Below are 19,148 nucleotides of genomic sequence, written 5' to 3'. Positions count from 1 at the left end.
TAAATTGTAAAAATGTTAGTTGCTCAGTTGTTATCCAACTCTTTGTGACCCCATGGACTGTAACCCACCAGGCTCCCCTGTGCATGGGATTCTCCAGGCAAGAATACTGGAGTGGGTAGCCATTCCTTTCTTCAGGGGATCTTCCTGACCCAGGGATCAAACCCCAGGCTGTTTCACTGCAGGCAGATTCTTTGCCATCAGAGCCACTAGGGAAGCCCACTTCACTTTTCACTTGAACCCACTGTTACGGCCCCGGGAAATTTAGGTTAGGATGCTCACTGGTGCAAAACTGCAGAGTGGAGAAAAGAAAAAAAGATCATTTTTCCATCTTTGGCCTTTGTACCATGCGCTTAGAGGCAGTTGTGCTTATACACCAGAATAGTGATACTATTCCTTTGGTTTTTACTTAAAATTCTGTGAACCAAAGCATGAATTTATAAGTGGTAGGGCAGGTGGGCAGATAAATCTCAGTGACATACACCATGTTGGATTCAGAATAACCGGACTACTCTAGAACCTGGAATGTGGGGCAGTAGAAGGGAACATTTGTTTCACTTTGACCTTTCCTGCTCAGTGGGAAGAACTTGACCTCTCATTAGACTGCTCAATAAGATGGGAGGGGTAAATGAAGGTAGCAGAGCTTTTTAAATCTCTGGTGGTCACAGGCTCACATGGCAACACTGAAGAGAGGAATAGAGAAAAGAAATCTCCACTTGAGTGCCTTCTATGGAATACCAGGCACCAGTAAGTTTTGTGTTATTCTGGCTTCCCAGGTGGCACTAGCCAGGTGGTGCTAGTGGTAAAGAACCTGTTTGCCAATGCAGGAGATGTGAAAGATGCGGGTTCAATCCCTGGGTCAGGAAGATCTCCTGGAGGAGGGCGTGGCATCCCACTCCAATATTCTTGCCTGGAGAACCCCATGGTCAGAGGAGCCTGGCAGGCTACAGTCCATAGTGTCGCAAAGAGTGGGACACAACTGAAGCGACTTAGCACACGCGCACGTAATCCTAAGAGCCCTCAGAGGTAGTATGCATCATTCCCTTCATTTTGTAGGTGAGGACGGTTCAGTAACTTCTCCACAGTCGAAGATCAAGTGAGTGATGGAACCTGGGACTTGGCTTCAGATTTGTCTGACTCCAGAGTCTGGGCTTTTCCTTTTAATGGAGGACATAGCTTGTTGGGATTGGTGTGACCAGTCCTATTGGCCAAGGAAAACTGAATCATTTTGTAAAATGAGGGAGGCACTAAGGCACTTCTTAGAGAGTAAATAGAGTCTCTCAGAGGGAATGACCCTAAGGGAGTTGGAAAGTAGATGTGGGTCAAGAGACAGCGGAGAGGGTGTTTGGTCTTGATTAAGCCTAACTTATCTCTTGACCACCAATAGGGAAATGGGGGTGGGGAGGGACAAGTTAGTAAGAGGAAATGGTCCAAGAGCCAAGCTCTCCAGGATTTTCTCCTATTTCTCCCCTCAGCAGCCCCCTCTGGACAGAGGCTCAGCTCTGGCTTTGTCATCACATTCTGGGTGCAGAAAAAGGACTTGATGTAGGAAGGCAGGCTGGCCATCCAGAGCAGGTTTGCCTCATGGAAAGGACATGTGGCTGAGAACAAGGAAGGCCCAGCCAGGAGTGAGGAGATCTGTGTTCCAGTGCAGCTCACGATGAAGGGAACCATCATGGTAGGTAGAGTGATGCTTATTTATTCATGGAAGATAAGTACTGATCATTTCCTCAGGCGAGCCTGAGAAGCACCCTTAAGGAAAGGGCAGGGACTCGACCTAAACAACTGACCTAGTTGGGGGTCTCAGCAAAGATCTGGAGCTGTTTTCTGATCCCTTGTGTCCAGGACCCCTGTGACTTGTGTTTGGGGGCTATATAGAGAGAGGGTAGGAAGCCAGGGGTGTCAGACCCTTTTGGGGGGTTTAGCTTTTTCTGTTGGTCTAACGTGGCACTGGACTTTGTAAGAAACAAGGGGTTCAGCTCTGTAAGTTGAAAGTCTTGGATATTTGACTCTTCAGGGTTCTCAGGCTCTTTCCGGAACCTTGTGAACTCCACCTTCATGCTGGTCTTTGGCATCTCACATACAAACAGAACCTTGTTCTTTAGCTTGTTATGGATCCAGGGATCAATGGAGGCCAAAAGAATTAATGTTTCTTGTAGCTGCATTGAAACAAAGGCCCTGTGGCTGGCTCCCTTCAGGCCAGCCCTGGGTTTGGGGGTGGGTGGGTGGTAGTTCTGGTCACAGGTCACTCTGGGTCCCAGGGAATGAGGTCAAGGGACAACGTCTAAGGGCTTATTCCCCTCCCCGCCGGCAGAGGGCGTGTGGTGTGAGGAGAGTGGGAGAGGCTGGAGGAAGAGGAGGGCTGGGATGCCTTACGCTCTTCTTCACAGACGTGTTCTTCTCCACATCCAGCATGTCCAGGACCAAGTGGAACACCTGTGGGCTGCGGATCCCCAGGACGCTCTGGCAGAGGCAGGATGAGGGCACCTCAGTAGATAGCCCAGGAAGATGCCCCATCTACGCTGTCTTCCATTCTAGTGCCCTTGTGATGACCCTGTGCCTGGACAGGAGATGTGGCTTCCCAGCTGCTTCCTTACCTTTGAGGACCTGCCTCTGTACTGGGTTCCGGTACAATTTTTTTCACCAGAAGAGTCAAGATAGTTTCTGTCACATCTGAGCAATGCCTCTCACACCCTTCACCTGTCCCTTCTCCTACCCAGCTCCAGTCCTGCAGAAAAGCTTTCCCTGAACTCCTGGTAGGGCGGGAAGTCTAAAATAAAGCTGGCAAACCACCTCCCCACACTTTGCAGCCCTTTTTTCCCCGCAGTAGCTCTCCTGGACTGCCCACTCCGCCAGCCATCAACACATCTGGTCAGAGTTGTGGAGCTGGCCTTACCAGAGAGATGACTGCTTCCTGGCGTTCCATGGCATTTGAGCTCATCAGCTGCCTGAAGAGAATGGAGTGAGTGTTTTGTGGTCCAGTTAAGGGGACGAGGAGGGAGACTGGCTGCTTTTTACAGTCCAGAGTGAGTCAGGCATAGACTGATGAGTGATGTTAATTTCATTATGTCCCCTTCTTTGTTTCTTGGGTCAGGAAAGGGACTGGGAGGGGAAAGGTCGGTACAACAGTTTTTCAAGGGGCACTACGTGATGATCAGGACTGACATTTGTCCAGAACTTTACCTTTTACCAGTCCCTTCCAAGTCCTCATCTTAACTTGAGCTTTAAATAGCAACACTGAGTGGTAGGTATTACCAGCCCCTTCTTTACAAATGAAGAAAAGCCTGGAGGTCAAAGAGTGATTTGGCCAGTGGCCTGGGCAGTGCAGCTGAGAACAGGCAGTAGGTTCTTAGCTCTCACTGACCCTCTGTCCCCTTCCCACAGCCTAGGATTTGGCCCTGGCAGTTCCCAGCCCAAGCCACTCACGCCTCCACCAAGTTCAACATCGTGGACTTCATCTTGAGCTCTTCCACAGTTTCAGCAACAGCCTGCCTTATGGCCTGAAGAGAGGTTAAGGTGGGACAAGGACTCAGGGATGTGCTCTTAAGTGCTTCCCAAATTTTTTTTTTTTTTTTGATGTGGACCTTTTGAATTTGTTACAGTATTGTTTCTATTTCATGTGGGATCCTAGCTCCCTGGCCAGGGATTGAACCCACAACTCCTGCACTGGAAGGTCAAGTCTTAACCACTGGACCATCAACCTTCATTGAGTCTTTACTTTGTGCTGTGTGTATGGTCCTTGCCTCAGGGAGCTCATGGTCTGGTGGGGGAAGCAGACAAGTGAACAGGCAGTCAGACTCCTGAAGTAAATGTAAGGACAATAGGAGGGTCTCCTAGCTCAGTCTGGGTACCAGCAAGACTTCCCGGAGGAAGTGATGCTGCAGCTGAAACCTGAAGCATGGGTAGGAGTTAACTAGGCTGAGAGGCTGGGGGCCAACTTCCCTGGGCAGAGGGAGAGTAGGTACAAAAGCCTGGAGGCAGGAGAGAGCACAGAGAGATTAGGGAACAGAAAATAGTTCAGTTTAGCTAGGTGACCGTACAGAGTCTTCAGAGTGGGACACTCTGAGTAATTACACTGGGATCCCAGGTATAAGTCAGGACAGGGTGCTCCTAAGCACTGCTGGTGTGTGGCTGGGCACGAGTGTGGTGAGGCTGGAGAGTCAGGTGGGCCTAGGGTGGTGAAGGGCTATGCAAGCTCTCCTGAGAGCTTGGGGAGTAACTGAGAAGTTCTTTGCAGTGGTGAGCCGCAATCTGATGCACAGCTTAGAAAAATGTCTTTAGCAGTTCTGTGGCTGGCTTTGTAGCAAGCTCTAAGGAAGGTAAAAGCCAGGGAGGCAGGGTGATTCTGTTGGTGGTGATGGGAAGGCTTCCCGTAGGAGGTGTTGTCTGGGCTGGTCTGGAAGGGGCGGTCGTATTCTAATAGGCAGTAGGAGAGAGGAGCTACTCACTATTGGAACTGAAAGCAGAGGCAGTTTCCCCACCTTTCAGAGGAGGGAGGAATGGCAGGGCATTCTTAGCTGAGCAAACTGCCCGCACAAAGGCCAGACGGCTTGGGGACAGGAGCTGTGTTCTGGTGAATGTGATGCATGCCTGGGGGCATGCATACACAGAAGAACTATACAAGAAGGATCTTAATGACCCAGATAACCGTGATGGTGTGATCTGGAGCCAGAGAAATATCAATAACCTCAGATATGCAGATGACACCCATGACAGAAAGCAAAGAGGAACTGAAGAGCCTCTTGATGAAAGTGAAAAAGAAGAGTGAAAAAGCTGGCTTAAAACTCAACATTCAAAAAACTAAGATCATGGCATCCAGTCCCATCACTTCATGGCAAATAGATGGGGAACAATGGAAACAGTGACAGACTATTTTCTTGGGCACCAAAATCGCTGCAGATGGTGACTGCAGTCATGAAATCAAGACACTTGCTCCTTGTGACCAACCTGGACAGCATGTTAAAAAGCAGAAACATTAGTTTACTGACAAAGGTTCGCATAGTCAAAGCTATGGTTTTTCCAGTAGTCGTGTATGGATGTGAGAGTTGGACAATAAGGAAAGCTGAGTGCCGAAGAATTGATGCTTTTGACTGTGGTGTTGGAGAAGACTCTTGAGAATCCCTTGGACTGCAAGGAGATCAAACCAGTCAATCCTAAATGAAGTCAGTCCTGAATATTCATTGGAAGGACTGATGCTGAAGCTGAAGCTCCAATACTTTGGCTACCAGATATGAAGAAGTGACTCATTGGAAAATACCCTAATGTTGGGAAAGACTGCAGGCAGGAAGAGAAGGGGACGATAGAGGATGAGGTGGTAGATGGCATCACTGACTCGATGGACATGAATTTGAGCAATCTCCAGGAGTTGGTGATGGACAGGGAAGTCTGGCTTGCTGCAGTCCATTGGGTTGCAAAGAGTTGGACAGAACTGAGAGACTGAACTGAACTGATCTTTGGGGAGCAGTGTGGTGGGAGCCAAGGCAGGGTGGGGGTCCTTTAGAGAAAGGTGAAGAGACAGGTTTGGGCTGCCTGGGCTTGGGAGCATTGATCTCACTTACGAAGAAAGGTTCATTGTATGTCTTCTTCCTGAGTAGGTCAAATGTGAGTTCTTCTAGACCATGTGCCTGGATCTGTTCCAGCCCAATGGCCTTGAGCATCTGGGTGGCTTCAAAACGGTGCTGAGGGCAGACACAAAGGACAGACCACCTTCCTCATCTCCCAGCACATCCTTGTGCTGGAGCAGGAGGGGTACTAGGCAGTTAGCTTACCTCCAGGACGCTGGAACAGGACAGCTGGTCCAGGATGCTCCTGACAACTGTGGCTGAGTGCACACCCATTATCTTGACCAGCACAGTGAGTGCCTGTGGGGGTGGGCAGGGCAGGTGGGGTATACCAGACCAAGAGGCATTTGGGTGGCCACGCGCGCTTGAGGGCTAGAACTTGCAGGAAACAGGCAGAGTCCTTTCTCCTCCCTCTTGGCCTCATGAGTGAGAGCACAAGTTCATGTGTGTGCACATGTGCACATACGTGGATGAATGGAATATACACAGATCTGTGTACATTTATGCCCGTGTGACCCACATACACATTCACAGACACACAGAGGACCCTGCTGTGCTCCCTGCTGAAGCTCCTTTTCTCTGGGATGAGGATGACAGGGTCCAGGGCCCATCAGAGTCAGCGCTGTTTCCCCAGGGCTCCCCAGGGAGCCCGGCCGCCCGCCCCTCACACCTTCATCTGCTGGGTCTTCGGCCCTTGGCACAGGCACTGCAGCAAGTGCTCCCGGGCCATGTTGCTGTAGGGCCTCAGGAACCCCAAGCACAGGGCCGCCTCCGCCGCCGCCTTGTACCCTGACTTCTTTATCAGCATCAGTAGCGCCAGCGCCAGCTTCTCTTCATCCTCCACCTCAGTCCTCTTGAGAGGGAGACAGGGCGGTTGGACTAGGTTTCTGGTCAGGCTTTGTTAGGAGGGCAATTCATGACTGCTTCCAGACCATTCTCCCTCTTCTCTAGAAGGAATCTCCTGTCAAGAGCTTAGTTTACCACTTCCCTTCTTCTTGCTGCCATCTACTTGCTCCCAGCTCACATCCTTTCACTTCTCTATGACTTTTTTCTTGTGGGTGGGTCAGCGTTACTCTCTTTAATACCTCTGCTGTCTCAGCTTTTGGCATTTGAAAAAAATATACAGGTCATTGACGCCTCTCCTCCCATAACCTTGTCCTCGGCACTATATCAGTCATTAATTCCCGCAGACACTTTATCGTGACCTGTTACTGCACCTTCTCTATGACTCCCTCTCCTCCTGTCCTTCTGGTTCTCCTCTGATGTCAGCAGTTATTGTTATACCTACTGTAGAGCACTGGGAAATCTACTCAGTGCTGTGTGATGACCTAAATGGGCAGGAAATCCAAAAAAGTATGTATGGGGCTTCCCTGGGCCCAGTGGCAAAGAACCCGCCTGCCAATGCGGGAGACAGGGGTTCGATCCCTGGGTTGGGAAGATACCCTGGAAAGAGAAATGGCAACCCACTCCAGTATTCCTCTCTGGAAGATCCAATGGACAGGGGAGCCTGATGGGCTGTAGTCCATGGAGCTGCCAAAGAGTTGGACATGTTTTGTCCAAGTTTGTTGACTAAACAAGAGCAATATGTACAAATGACTGATTCGCTTTGCTGTATAGTGGAAACTTAACATTGTAAAGCAACTGTACGCCAATGAATTTTTTTTTAAAAGGGGTACATTAAATAGCTTTACTTTGAACTTATTTCATTACCTGTATGTGAATATATATGTGGGGTAGTTATTCATGATTTTTTTCTATCGTAAATTGTCGATAAAAGTTCCTTACATTTGTATAGTGTGGTCAGAGTGCTTTTATTTATTCTTATTGTTTTTTTTATTCTTATTGTTAATTGAATTCTTCTAAACAGGAATTGGAGTTTTTACTATCTAGTTGGCTATTACATAAAAGATGAGTTCTTTTATGTAAGTATAGATGTACATGCGGGGGATTGTGAGGGTTTATAAAAGTACATGGTCAGATCTATCACTTAGGCATTTCGTGTTATCTCCATTGCTTTTTTATTTTTTAAACATTTCTTAATGAAATAATTTATCTGTAATTTTTATATTCTTTACTTTCAAATCCTTATAAATAAAAATGAAAGTGAATGTTTTTTGAATATTTAATGCTAATAAATCACTCTATTAAAAAAGTTGTTGGACTGCACAAAGACTTAACAATTCATTGAGCAACTTTGCCCTCCTCCTCACTTTCTTGCCTTTTTACCCAGCTTCAATTCCATGGTCCCTGAACTCCTTTACCCCCTCTTTATTGTACTCAGCTCCCCACCGAGTCTATGCCTGCACTTTCCAGAGGAAAACAAAGTTATGATGGCTAATCTTGCTTGAAGTATATGAACACACACGTTATGTAGACCCTTAATGATGCCTAATGGTCAGACTGCTTTTCCCTGGGCAGTTCTCTTTCCCACCTTCCTAATTCATATTCCTTCCTCTGGACCCTCTAGCACTTCTTCCTCCATCCTCTTAAGTTGATGACCTTGCTCCCTACTTTACTGAGCAAAATAAAAGCAACTAGAAGAGAAGTTCCAGAGACACTTACTACCACTTGTGTACAACCTCCAGTACCTGAACCCATATTTCTTCCTTTCCGCATTACTGTGGACCACGACCATCTGTCTGGAAAAGTCAACCTTGGGGACTTTCCGGGTGGTCTGGTGGCTAGGATTGCACACTCCCATGTAGGGGCCTGGGTTCCATCTCTGGTCAGGAAACTAGATCCCACATGCTGCAACCAAGAGTCTACATGCAACTAAAGATCCCACATGCCACAACTAAGACTTGGTGCAGCCAAATAGATAAAAATATTGAAAAAAATAAAGTCAGTCTCTCATGTGTTTACTCTCATCCCTTCTCATCTTCTCAAGAACATTGCTGCACAGCTCTTCCCACCCTCTTCAAAATGATCATTTTCCTAACGACTGGATCATTACTCCTCAGCATTGAAACATGCTGCTATTTTTTCTTTTTCTAGAATTTACCCCTGCTGCTGACTACAGCTCTGTCCAGGAAAACTTGGAAAGTTGCCCATTCTTGCCATCTTGCACTTCTTTCCTCCCATTTTCTCTTAACCCTACCCCATTCAGACTTTCACTGCCCCATCAGAAGAGTTCTTATTAGGATAATCAATGATCCCCACACGGTTAAATCCATTGTGTGGATTCTCAGTCCTTATACTATTTGATATGGTTGATTTGTCTCCTTTCCTTGATAAATGTTCTTCACTTGATTTTCAGAATACCATACTATTGGTTGTCTTCCTACCTGTGGACTACTTCTTAGTATTCACTGGTTCTTCCTCTATCTCTGACCTCTTAACACTGGGCTGCCCCAAGTCTTGATTCTTGGTTCTTAGTTCTCATCTCATTGAGTGACATGATATGCTACCTATATGCTGACAACTCATAAATTTCTTCCATTAGTTCAGGTTTCTGAACTCCAGATTGTATATCCAGCTGCTTATTTGTTGTTTCCTTTGGATGTCCAGAAGACATCACAAACATAACTTGTCCAAAATTGGACTTCTGATATTACCTCCAAGCCTGTTCCATATGTAGCTTTCTCCATCTTGAAGTAAAGTCATGTCCCCATGGACTGTATACTGGAGTGGGTAGCCTTTCCCTTCTCCAGGGGATCTTCCCAACTCAGGGATAGAACCCAGGTTTGATTGAACCCAGGTCTCTGGCACTGCCGGCAGATTCTTTACCAGCTGAGCCACAAGGGAAGCCCAAGAATATTGGGGTGGATAGCCTATCCTGTCTCCAGGGGATCTTCCTGACCCAGGAATCGAACCGGGGTCTCCTGCATTGCAGGTGGATTCTTTACCAACTGAGCTATCAGGGAAACTCATTCTCCATCTTAGTTGATGACAACTCCATCCTTTCAATTTCAAGGCCAAAAGCCTCGGCTTCCTCATTGTTGCCTCACTTTCTCTTACAGCTCACATTTAACCTGTCAGAGTTTTACTTTAAAAATATATGCAGGGGATTTCCCTTGTGGTCCAGTGGCTGAGACTCCACACTCCCAATGAAGGGGGCCTGGGTTTGATCCCTGTTCAGGGAAGTAGATCCCACATGCTGCAACTACAAGATCCTGCATGCCACAACTAAGACCTGACACAGCCAAAACATACCAACAAATATTAATACTTATGTACATATTCAGAAATTAATAGCTGCTTACCAGCCCCACTGCAACCACTATGGCCCAAGCCACCATCGTGTCTCACCAGGATTGCTTTAACAACTCCTAACTGGTCTCTCTGCTCCCACTTTTGTCTTTCATCCCCTGCCCATCTTTCTTCAACATAGCAGTCAGAGTGAACCTTTTCTTTTGGCCACTGTGCCACATGAGGGATCTTAGTTCCCCGACCAGGGATCAACCAGGGACTGAACCCAGGCCCCCTGCACTTGAGAGCACAGAGCCCTAACCACTGGACCACCAGGAAAGTCCGCCAGAGTGACCTTTCGAAACATAAGTTAGATCACATCATTGCTTTGTTCAAAAACCTATTCCACTCAGAAGAAAAGCTCAAGTACTTAAAGTCATCCAGAAGGCCACATATGCTGTAGTCTCCTGTTAACGTCTTTGATCCAACTTCATTTCTTCCTGCTTTCTCGGGTCCCACTCCACTTCTGTCACATGGCCTCCTTGCTATTCCTTGCCCGTACCAAGCCTGCCCCTGCCTTCGGGACTTTGCCTCGATTCTTCCTTTACTGGGAGTGCCTTCTCTCAGATATCTGCAAGGCTCACCTCTCACCTTCGTGGTTGAGCTCAAACGACGACTTCCACATGAGGCCTCCCCTGTCCTCCTTGTTTAAAATTGCAACTCATTCCATCTGCACTCAGCATTCCTGATCACTCTCATTACTCTACATAACTCTTCCATTGCACTTGCTGTATCTAACATACTGTATAATGAAATTTATTGGTTATTCTGTGTCTTCCCAGGCTTTCCTTGTGGTTCAGCTGGTAAAGAATCTGCTGGCAATGCAGGAGACCTGAGTTCAATCCCTGGGTTGGGAAGATCCCCTGGGGAAGTGAAAGGCTACCCACTCCAATATTCTGGCCTGGAGAATCCATGGGCTGTATAGTCCATCGGGTCACAAAGAGTCAGACATGACTGAGTGATGTTTACTTTCATGTGTCTCCACCCTCCCCCCGCCCTACTGGAATGTAAGCTGTACAAAAGCTGAGATCTCTGCCTGCTTTGGTTTGCTGACGTATCTCAAGGGCCTAGGATGGTGTCTGGCCCATGATAGCTGTTTAATATATGTTTGTTGAGTAAGTGGATGTAATGAATTCTGTTTCATGTGGAGCAATGATGGGGTCAAAGTAAGAGGACCCTAAAGGGGAATAATCTCAAGTAGTGTCAGCAGACTTTCTTGGTCCCTGTCCCCTCTGGGCAGAGGTTTTCCTTTAACAGTTATTTTAAGGATGATGATAATGATGATGCGTGGTCACCGAAAGAGCACAGGTGCTGGGACTTCCATGGCAGAGCAGTGGCTAAGACTCCACGCTCCCAGTGCAGTGGGCCCAGGTTTGATCCCTGAACTGGGAACTAGATCCCACCTGCCACAACCAAGAGTGTGCAGGGTGCAAATAAGACCTGGTGCAGCCAAATAAATAAATAAATATATAAATATATATATATATATATATATATATAAGAATCTAGGTATTGAAGTAGGTGCTTTACATATATTATCTCATTTAATCTTCTCAACGGTGCTATGACTACTATATCCATTTTAGAGATGGACAAATGACAACTCTGAAAGCTGGCTTTTCAGAGGTGGTATGACCAGTTCAGGGGCTACGCGAGTGATTCTGTCCAGGGAACCTATTCCACAGGGGACTCCACGAGGACATCGTCCCCCCCATCAGAGCTAGAAGCTAGGTTACACTCTCCCTGGCTTAACCCCAGCCAGCACCATTGATGACAGGTCCGACCTTGCCCCAGGGACTGACTCTTCCCCCCCAGTCACCTGATCTCTGGGGACAGTAGCCCAGGAGTTCAGAGCCGTCCGAAGTGCTATCAGAGTATCCATCCTCTGTCCCTCATTTTGCCCCTTCAACTTCTTGATGAGAGTCTGGATCACGTCCTTTTTCAGGCATCCTGGGCAGGGAGGGGCCTCAGGTCAGGATGGAGCCTCCGGGGCTGCTCCTCTCTGCCAGAATCCACCTGACTCCGCTGCATCCTCATGACTTCAGTTCCAAGGACTAGGTCCCACGGTCGCCCGTCCCCCCAGGACCCCAGAGCAGCTGGCTAAGCATGACCGCAGTTCCCAGAGCCCGCTCTCCGTCTTCCTCCTACCTCTTCTCCCTTTTCACCCCACCTTCCTCTCTCTGCCCAACAACCCCTCGGATAATTCCCAGACCTGCCAATGGCTAAGTTGCAGTGGGGGTGCCGTCCATCCCTTCTGTCCTTCCCTAAAGGTGGATTGCGGCTACGCTGCCTCCTTCCTCACCTGACCCTACTGCCACCCGGGGAGGACCTACTCACCCAGGATGGCCAGGGCTCGACAGGCCTCATACTTCACTTTCTCTGGACCGGCTTGGGCCTGATTTAAGAAGTAGGGGGTGGGAACATGCCCTAAGGTGGTGGAACATCAGGAGCATTCAGGATCATCTCAGCTTAACTTTTCATTTTACAGATGAGGAAACCGAGGCCTAGAGAGGGACCTGTTTATGCTCAAACACGGGGTGCAGGCAGGGCGATGAGATGGAAGGACCATAACTTAGGAGTAAGACTTTTGTTCACATCCCTATCCGGGTCTGAGCCATGAGGCCTGGAGCAGGTCACCTGGCCTCTCGGAGCTTCCATTTTCTCATTAGAAAAATGCAGCTACTGCTACCTAGTTCTAGTACCAAAGAGTTTAAATGAGAGTAAGGGTAAGAACACAGCCCACCCCCACCCCCAAAGTCAACTTCTCTGTCAGACAAAGGGGATCTTCAGAGCCCCTCTTCCCCTTCCTTTAAGATCAAGCTTCCCTTTAAAGAAGCCAAGGGCATGAACTGGGCACACGCCGCACAAGGTGGCTGTCTCCTTCCTGCATCGGCCCCATCGTCCTTGACCCTGGTGGGCCTTGTCTGTGCTCAGGTGCCAAGGATCTACAGACCGCGGGCCCTGTGTCCTCCTCTCCTGGACTCCGTGCAGCCCCAGACTCACCACCTGCCGCAGTGCGTCCATGACAAACTTGTCTCTGACCCCCAGGCACCCCAGAGCCTGCAGGAACAGGGGGAGAGGAAAAGGAAGCGAGCCTCGACACCACCGCCAGGAGCTGCCACCTTCTGGACACTGCTGGAGGTTGTTCTTGGAGCATCAGTCCTCCCCGCGCTCCACCTCCAGCATCTTTCTCCTCTCCCCAGCTCAGTCAGCTCCTACCTGGCCTGTAGCCACACCCCTCTACCTTGCTGCTTCTCACCTGTGCTGCGTAGAGCTGCTCATCCTCCCTGGGAGATTTCAGGCTTTCTGTGAGTTCCTGCCCATCCAGGGGAGCCAGTGGAGGGGAAGAAAGGGACAAGGACAGTTCTACCACGCTTCTTTCAAAGTGGAAGGAGCTCACCCGATCCACTCTCCTCCCCACCCCCGACTCCATTTTGCCAGCAGGGTCTGAGGGCGGAAGGATGGTGTGAGCCCGAGGTACAGGCATCCTCAGGAAGTCTCCCCATTCTGCCCCGGCCCCCGCCATGGCCCCTGACCTTTAACCTTTGCCACTTCAGGGGATCCCCAGCAGGGTCTAAGGGCTTGGACTCCACCGGAGACCTGCGAGTCAGCTTGCTCATGGGGAGATGGAGCTTTTGGCTGAGGGTACCCTCCTTGAGGTACCTCGGGAGAAATCACACAGGTAGCCCTGGTCCCCTCGTTCCCTTCCTCCTCACTTCACAGACTCTCCTCTGCCTCTGGTCCTCAGCCCAGCTCAGATCAGCTTCCTTCTACCCCAGGGTCTCCTCTGGAGTCTGTAGGCTGATTTGCAGCCACCACCCTCCCCCAGCCCCATCCACCCCTTTCTTCTCTTTCCGTCCTTTCCTAGAAGATGGGGAGGGCGTGGAGAACAGGAAGGGATGAAACACACCTGGGGTGATCTCTCATTTTCCTCAGTATCTTCTGGGACTCCCGTTCCTTTCGGCGATCATACAGGGCATACCAGTGCGTGTAGATCTCGGGCTTCTTGGAGTAGCAGTAAGGTACGGCATTTGGCTTGCTCGGGTGCTCCCTCCAGCACTCCGGACTTGGGGGGAGCTCTTCCTTTGGTGCCTGGAGGCAGGTGTGAGTGGCAGAGCAGCCACAGGGGACATTTCTCAGCCAGGAAGAGGGCCAGGGTGAGAAGGGACTAGACGAGGGAAACATCCTTCAGCCTCTCGTCCGAGCTGAAGACACAGCCACCTCCTCACCAACTGTGTGACTCGGGCAAGTGACTTTACCCTTCCAAGTTCTCAGTCTTCTCCTCTGCAAAATGGGGCTAATCGTCCTTGTTCTGTACCCCTCCCAAGGTGGTCGTGAAGGACTAACGACATAGAGTGGGAAACCGTTGTTGGTCTGTGAATGGATCTGAGTACAGTTGGCCCTCCGTAGCCACAGGTTCCACACCCATGGATTCAACCAACCATGGGTTCAAAATATTTGGAAAAAGAAATGCTCAGAAGTTCCAAAAAGCAAAACTTGAATTTGTCATGTACCTGGTAATTCTTTACATACCATTTACATTATAAATAATCTAGAGAGGATGTGTGTAGGCTATATGCAAACACCACTCCATTTTATACAACGGACTTGAGTATCCGTGGAGTTTGGTATCCCCTGTGGATACCAAGGGACAACTGTCTACAGTTCAGTTAGCTGAGAATCTCAAGGGACTTTGAGAAAGTCATCTGGGGACTTCCCCGGTGGTCCAGTGGATAAGAATCTGTCTGCCAATGCAGGGGGACACAGGCTTGATCGCTGGTCCGGGAAGATCCCACATATCAAGGAGCAACTAAGCCTGTGTGCCACGGCTACAGAGCCTGCCCTCTGGAGCCCATGAGCCGCAAGAAGAAGAGCCACCGCAGTGAGAAGCCCATGATGAAGAGTAGCTCTCACTTCCCATGACTAGAAAAGCCCACGTGCAGCAATGAAGACCTTGTGCAACTAAAAAAAAAAAAAAAAAAGTCATCTGGGCAAGGAGACGAAGAGGCCAGGGGCAGGGGAGATGTGGAGTAGAGAGGGGTATTTTGGGGCCCCGCTCATTCACTCAGGCATTCAACAGATTTTTATTGAGCAGTTACTATGTGCCAAGCACTCGGTGCTGGGGAGACAGTTATGCCTGTCCTCATGAAACTTAATAGTTTCATTGGAAAAACAGGATTTCTTCAAATAATCTATCTTAGACATGTGTGAAACTGAAGCTCTGGTTGTGGCCAAGGGTTTTGGATGGGTCAGGGGATTTCTCTGAAGATTTGACAAGGATTCATTCTTGTCTTTTCTCAAGCCTCTCTTTCCCTACAACAACTCTCTGAAAAAGGGCTTCGGCTAGTGGTTCCCAGTGGGGTGACCGAGATGATCATAATGAGTTTGCAGGTGATCGTCATGACTTCAGAAAATGGGACATTGACTCACTATAAGTAGGGTTGTCAGATTTTGTAAGGACCAAGCAAATAAAAAACAGGACTGAGACTTCCCTGGTGGTCCACTGGCTACAATTCCAAGCTTTCATGGCAGGGGACCTGGCAGCGGGGGGTGGTGGTCAATCCCTCGTCAGGGAATTGGATCCCACATGCCACAACTAAGACCCAGCGCAGCCAAATAAATCAACTTCTCTACTTCAATTAAGAACAAACAAAAAAAACCCCAGGATGTCCCACTGAATTCTGATTCCAGGCAGTGAAGGCAATATTTAGGACATAGGCATATTGAAAAAAAGTCATTGTTTATCTGAAATTCAAAAATAAATCATTATTAAGCAACTGCCTGCCAAAACCTTACAGATGTTACCTCACAGCCACTAGACAAAGGGAGTGGGGTAGGGGTTGGCTTGTGACAGAGGCTACTCCTGCAGTTCAGGGAGGGAAAGCCACTTGTCCAAGGTCACTCAGAGTTAGTGGCAGCCCCAGGGGTGAGAGGAGAGTTCTAAGTGTGTGTTCGTGTTAGCCATTCAGTCGTGTCCGACTCTTTGCGGCCCCATGGACTGTAGCCCGCCAGGCTCCCCTGTCCATGGGATTCTCCAGGCAAGAATACTAGTGTGGATGGCCATTCCCTTCTCCAGGGGATCTTCCCGACCTAGGGATCGAACCCAGGTCCCCTGCATTGGCAGGTGGATTCTTTACCGTCTGAGCCACCAGGAGAGCCCGTAAAGTTCTGTGAACTAGGCTTAATGGGAAGGGGTGGTCTGCTGACCCTCCTCCCCCAACAAGGCTCCCAGGGTGGCGGAAGTCAGGGGTCTTACCTGGTGACAGGATAAGGGCAGTAAGACAGGAGCTGCAGCTCTTCTGAGTTCTGTGGTGCAAAGAGCCCGCATGGACAAGGGTGAGCTGAAGAGTTGTCCTTCTGGGTGTTCATTTATCAAGCATTAGCATTTAGCTGACCTGCTATCAGGCACCAGGGAGGTAAAGAAGCCATAATTCCTGTCCTTAAGGGGCTCGTATGTTTCTGGTGGCTTGGTCTGTGGAATAGCAGGATTACTGCAGTCTGGGAGCTTCTCAGAAACGCAGAATCTCTCAGGCCTACTAAGTCAGGATCTTTATTTGAGTAAGATTCCTACACATGTTGAAATTGAAGACACACTGGTCTCACAGAGTGGTTCTCATCCCTGGCTGCGTATTAGAATTATTTAAGGGAATTTTTTAACATGCCTCAGTCCTGCATCAGACTAATTGAATCAGATTGTCCAAGGAAGGGACCTAGGCATTTTAGAAAGCTTCCCGAAGGATTCTAATGTGCGGTTAATGGTAAAAATGCTCAGCGGTTCTCAAACTTCAGTGGCACTGGAAAAAACTGGAAATCTTGTTTTTCGTTTGCTTGTTTTGGGCACGCTGAGTGGCATGTGGGATCTTAGTTCCCTGACCAGGGATTGAACCCGTGCCCTGCTTTGCAGTGGACGCAGTCTTAACTACTGGACCACCAAGGAAGTTCCTGGAGGGCTTATTAAAATGCAGATTTCCTTATCCCCAGATGAAGACTCATCCCCAGAGTAACTCTGGGGTGTGGTCTAAGAATTCACTTTTTGGGTGGGGCGGGGTGTGTGGTGTACACGCACGTGGGATCTTAGTTCCCTGACCAGGGATCGAACCTCTGCCCTCTGTATTGGTGGCACAGAATCAACCTCTGGATCGCCAGGTAAGTCCTGAGAAGTTGCATTTCTAACGAGATACTGATGCTGCTGGTCCTGGGAACATATTTTGGGAATCACTGGTCTACTGGTGAGATAGAACCGTTTACTGGGGATTCACGAAAGGAAATAAATGTGAGGATGGATTAAGGCATATGTGGTCTCGATGAGGGGTCCTAAACTGGTGGGGAGGAGCAGGGCAGGTTTCCAGAGGAGATTATCCACAAGCTAAGTCTTCAGTGTAAGTAGGAGAGGTAGCCAGACAGATGAGAGGAAGGACAGTGGGCAAGAGGAGCACCTTGAAACCTTGGAGTTGTGAGAGTGCAGAGCAGATGAGGAAGCAGAAGCTGGGGTGTCACAGAGACATCCCGCCTTAGAGGGCCCTGGGAACTTACCTTGAGGGGTGTATGGAGCCTTGGAAGTACCCAAGGATCTGCCCTGACTCTTCCCATAGACTTGCTGACATCACCCGGACTCCTGCCTGGGACTGGGGGTCAGGGAGCTTTCCTTTCCAGGTTCCTATCCCCGACTCCACTCCTGTCCATTCTAACCTCACCTTTGGTCCTTCCTGGATATTCCAGCCATGGGCACTTGAACATCGCCCTGTTGATGTCAGAGATGTCTACCGATTTTTCGTAGGCCATCCTCTTCTCCTGCGGGGCGGGGGGCAGAGAGAACCTGGGTGGGCGAGGGGACTACAGGGACTGCTCCCTTGTGAGAGTTGGGGCAGAGCTCGGGGAGACCTGTCGTCTGTGGCACAAGAGGACTAGTGAGGTGTCTGGGCTTCTAGAGCTAGAAGCCTCCAAGTGTTGTGTGAGCAGATCACCTAGGCGCATGGAACACTCTGGTTCTACTCTGGAGCCCCAGCCCTGGCATCTACTGGCCTGTGGCTTGAGCTAGTCATTTTCCCTCTGGGAGCTTCACTTTCCTCATCTGAAAGGAGGAAAGCTATGCCTGTCTGGCGAGCTCGAGGGACAGTGGTGAGGCATAAATTAGAAAAGAAAGTCAAAGCACTTAATGAACCTCAAGCTCACATAGCCCTTGTTATTTGTCTCCTCTGAAGTGTTTACTTTTTAAAAAAAATTTTCAAAAACTTTTCCTTTTGTATTGGGGTATAGCCAATTAACAAAAAATGGTATGCCAATCCAGTATATTAATGCATATATATGGAATTTAGAAAGATGGTAACGATGACCCTATCTGCAAGACAGCAAAAGAGACACAGATGTAAAGAACAGACTTTTGGACTCTGTGGGAGAAGGCGAGGATGGGATGATTTGAGAGAATAGCATTGAAACATGTATATTACCATATGTGGAATAGATCGCCAGTCCAGGTTCCATGCATGAGACAGGGTGCTCAGGGCTGGTGCACTGGGCTGACCCTGAGGGATGCGATGGGGAGGGAGGTGGGAGGTGGGTTCAGGGTGGGGAACACAAGTACACCCATGGCGGAATCATGTCAATGTATGTCAGAAACCACCACAATATTGTAAAGTAATTAGCCTCCAATTAAAATAAATATAATTAAAGAACAAACAAACAAACCGTGGTGTGATGGTTTCAGGCAAACAGGGAAGGGTCTCAGCCATGCGTATACATGTATCCATCTCCCCCAAACGCACTCCCATCCGGGCTGCCACATAACATTGAGCAGAGTTCCCTGTGCTGTCCAGGAATTCCTTGTTGATTATCCATTGTAAATATAACAGTGTGTACATGTCCATCTCAAACTCCTTAACTATCCCTTCTCCCAATCAGACACATACCTCCTTCTTTGGCAGCAAGAGGTAGAACTCTTTTGGTTGTTGTTCACGAACACATTTATTTTATTTCATTTTGGAAAAAAATGTGAGTTTTTAAAACTATATGAGGACTTCCCTGGGGGTCTGTTTTGCTAAAAGTTTTACTTTTGTTTTAGGTTTGAAGGCTTTGTTAACAAAAGAAACCACTTGATACAAACACACAATATGCAATCCCAATATTTAATAGAGAATTGTTTGGCTTAATTTCAATATGCAGTCACGGAAAGTAAAATAAAAAGAACAGGAAAAGGTAATAGCATATACATCACCAACTGGGACTGAAAACCTGCATCCAGACTTGAATGCTGAGAAGTCCCAGATGACAGCAATCTGAAGCCTGAACAAGACTACCTCCATCTTAATTTTCCTAACATGGTCTGGTGGTTAAGACTCCATGCTTGCTTTGCAGGGGACACAGATTCGATCCCTGATTAGGGAACTAAGATCCCACATGCTGCCT

The 19,148-nt window shown here is 48.6% G+C and overlaps 1 protein-coding gene across 1 annotated transcript; it reads right to left on the bottom strand.

The window, feature by feature from the left end:
• Window positions 1–1,787: 1,787 nt before the first annotated feature.
• HEATR9 (HEAT repeat containing 9) lies at window positions 1,788–17,528 on the bottom strand. Its single transcript, XM_061140732.1, has 15 exons — window positions 17,441–17,528; window positions 16,003–16,052; window positions 13,657–13,838; window positions 13,283–13,409; window positions 13,006–13,062; window positions 12,750–12,806; window positions 12,084–12,141; window positions 11,566–11,696; window positions 6,229–6,411; window positions 5,766–5,858; window positions 5,556–5,675; window positions 3,424–3,497; window positions 2,894–2,945; window positions 2,374–2,460; window positions 1,788–2,156 (listed from the first exon to the last, which is right to left on the bottom strand). The coding sequence occupies exons 1-15, from the start codon at window positions 17,526–17,528 to the stop codon at window positions 1,788–1,790; spliced, it is 1,728 nt and encodes a 575-aa protein (XP_060996715.1).
• Between the last annotated feature and the right edge of the window lie 1,620 nt (window positions 17,529–19,148).

Source organism: Dama dama, chromosome 5 (assembly GCF_033118175.1).
Source record: "Dama dama isolate Ldn47 chromosome 5, ASM3311817v1, whole genome shotgun sequence".
NCBI lineage: Eukaryota > Metazoa > Chordata > Mammalia > Artiodactyla > Cervidae > Dama > Dama dama.
This window is presented reverse-complemented; position numbering and strand designations above follow the sequence as displayed.

Excerpts from the sequence above, each read along its gene's own strand:
- HEATR9 (XM_061140732.1), bottom strand. The coding sequence starts at position 17,528 with ATGGCCTACGAAAAATCGGTAGACATCTCTGACATCAACAGGGCGATG. Across the intron at positions 11,697-12,083 it reads TCGAGCCCTGGCCATCCTGG|GATGCCTGAAAAAGGACGTG; the intron begins GTGAGTAGGTCC and ends CTCCCTGCCCAG. Across the intron at positions 5,859-6,228 it reads CGAAGACCCAGCAGATGAAG|GCACTCACTGTGCTGGTCAA; the intron begins GTGTGAGGGGCG and ends CCACCCCCACAG.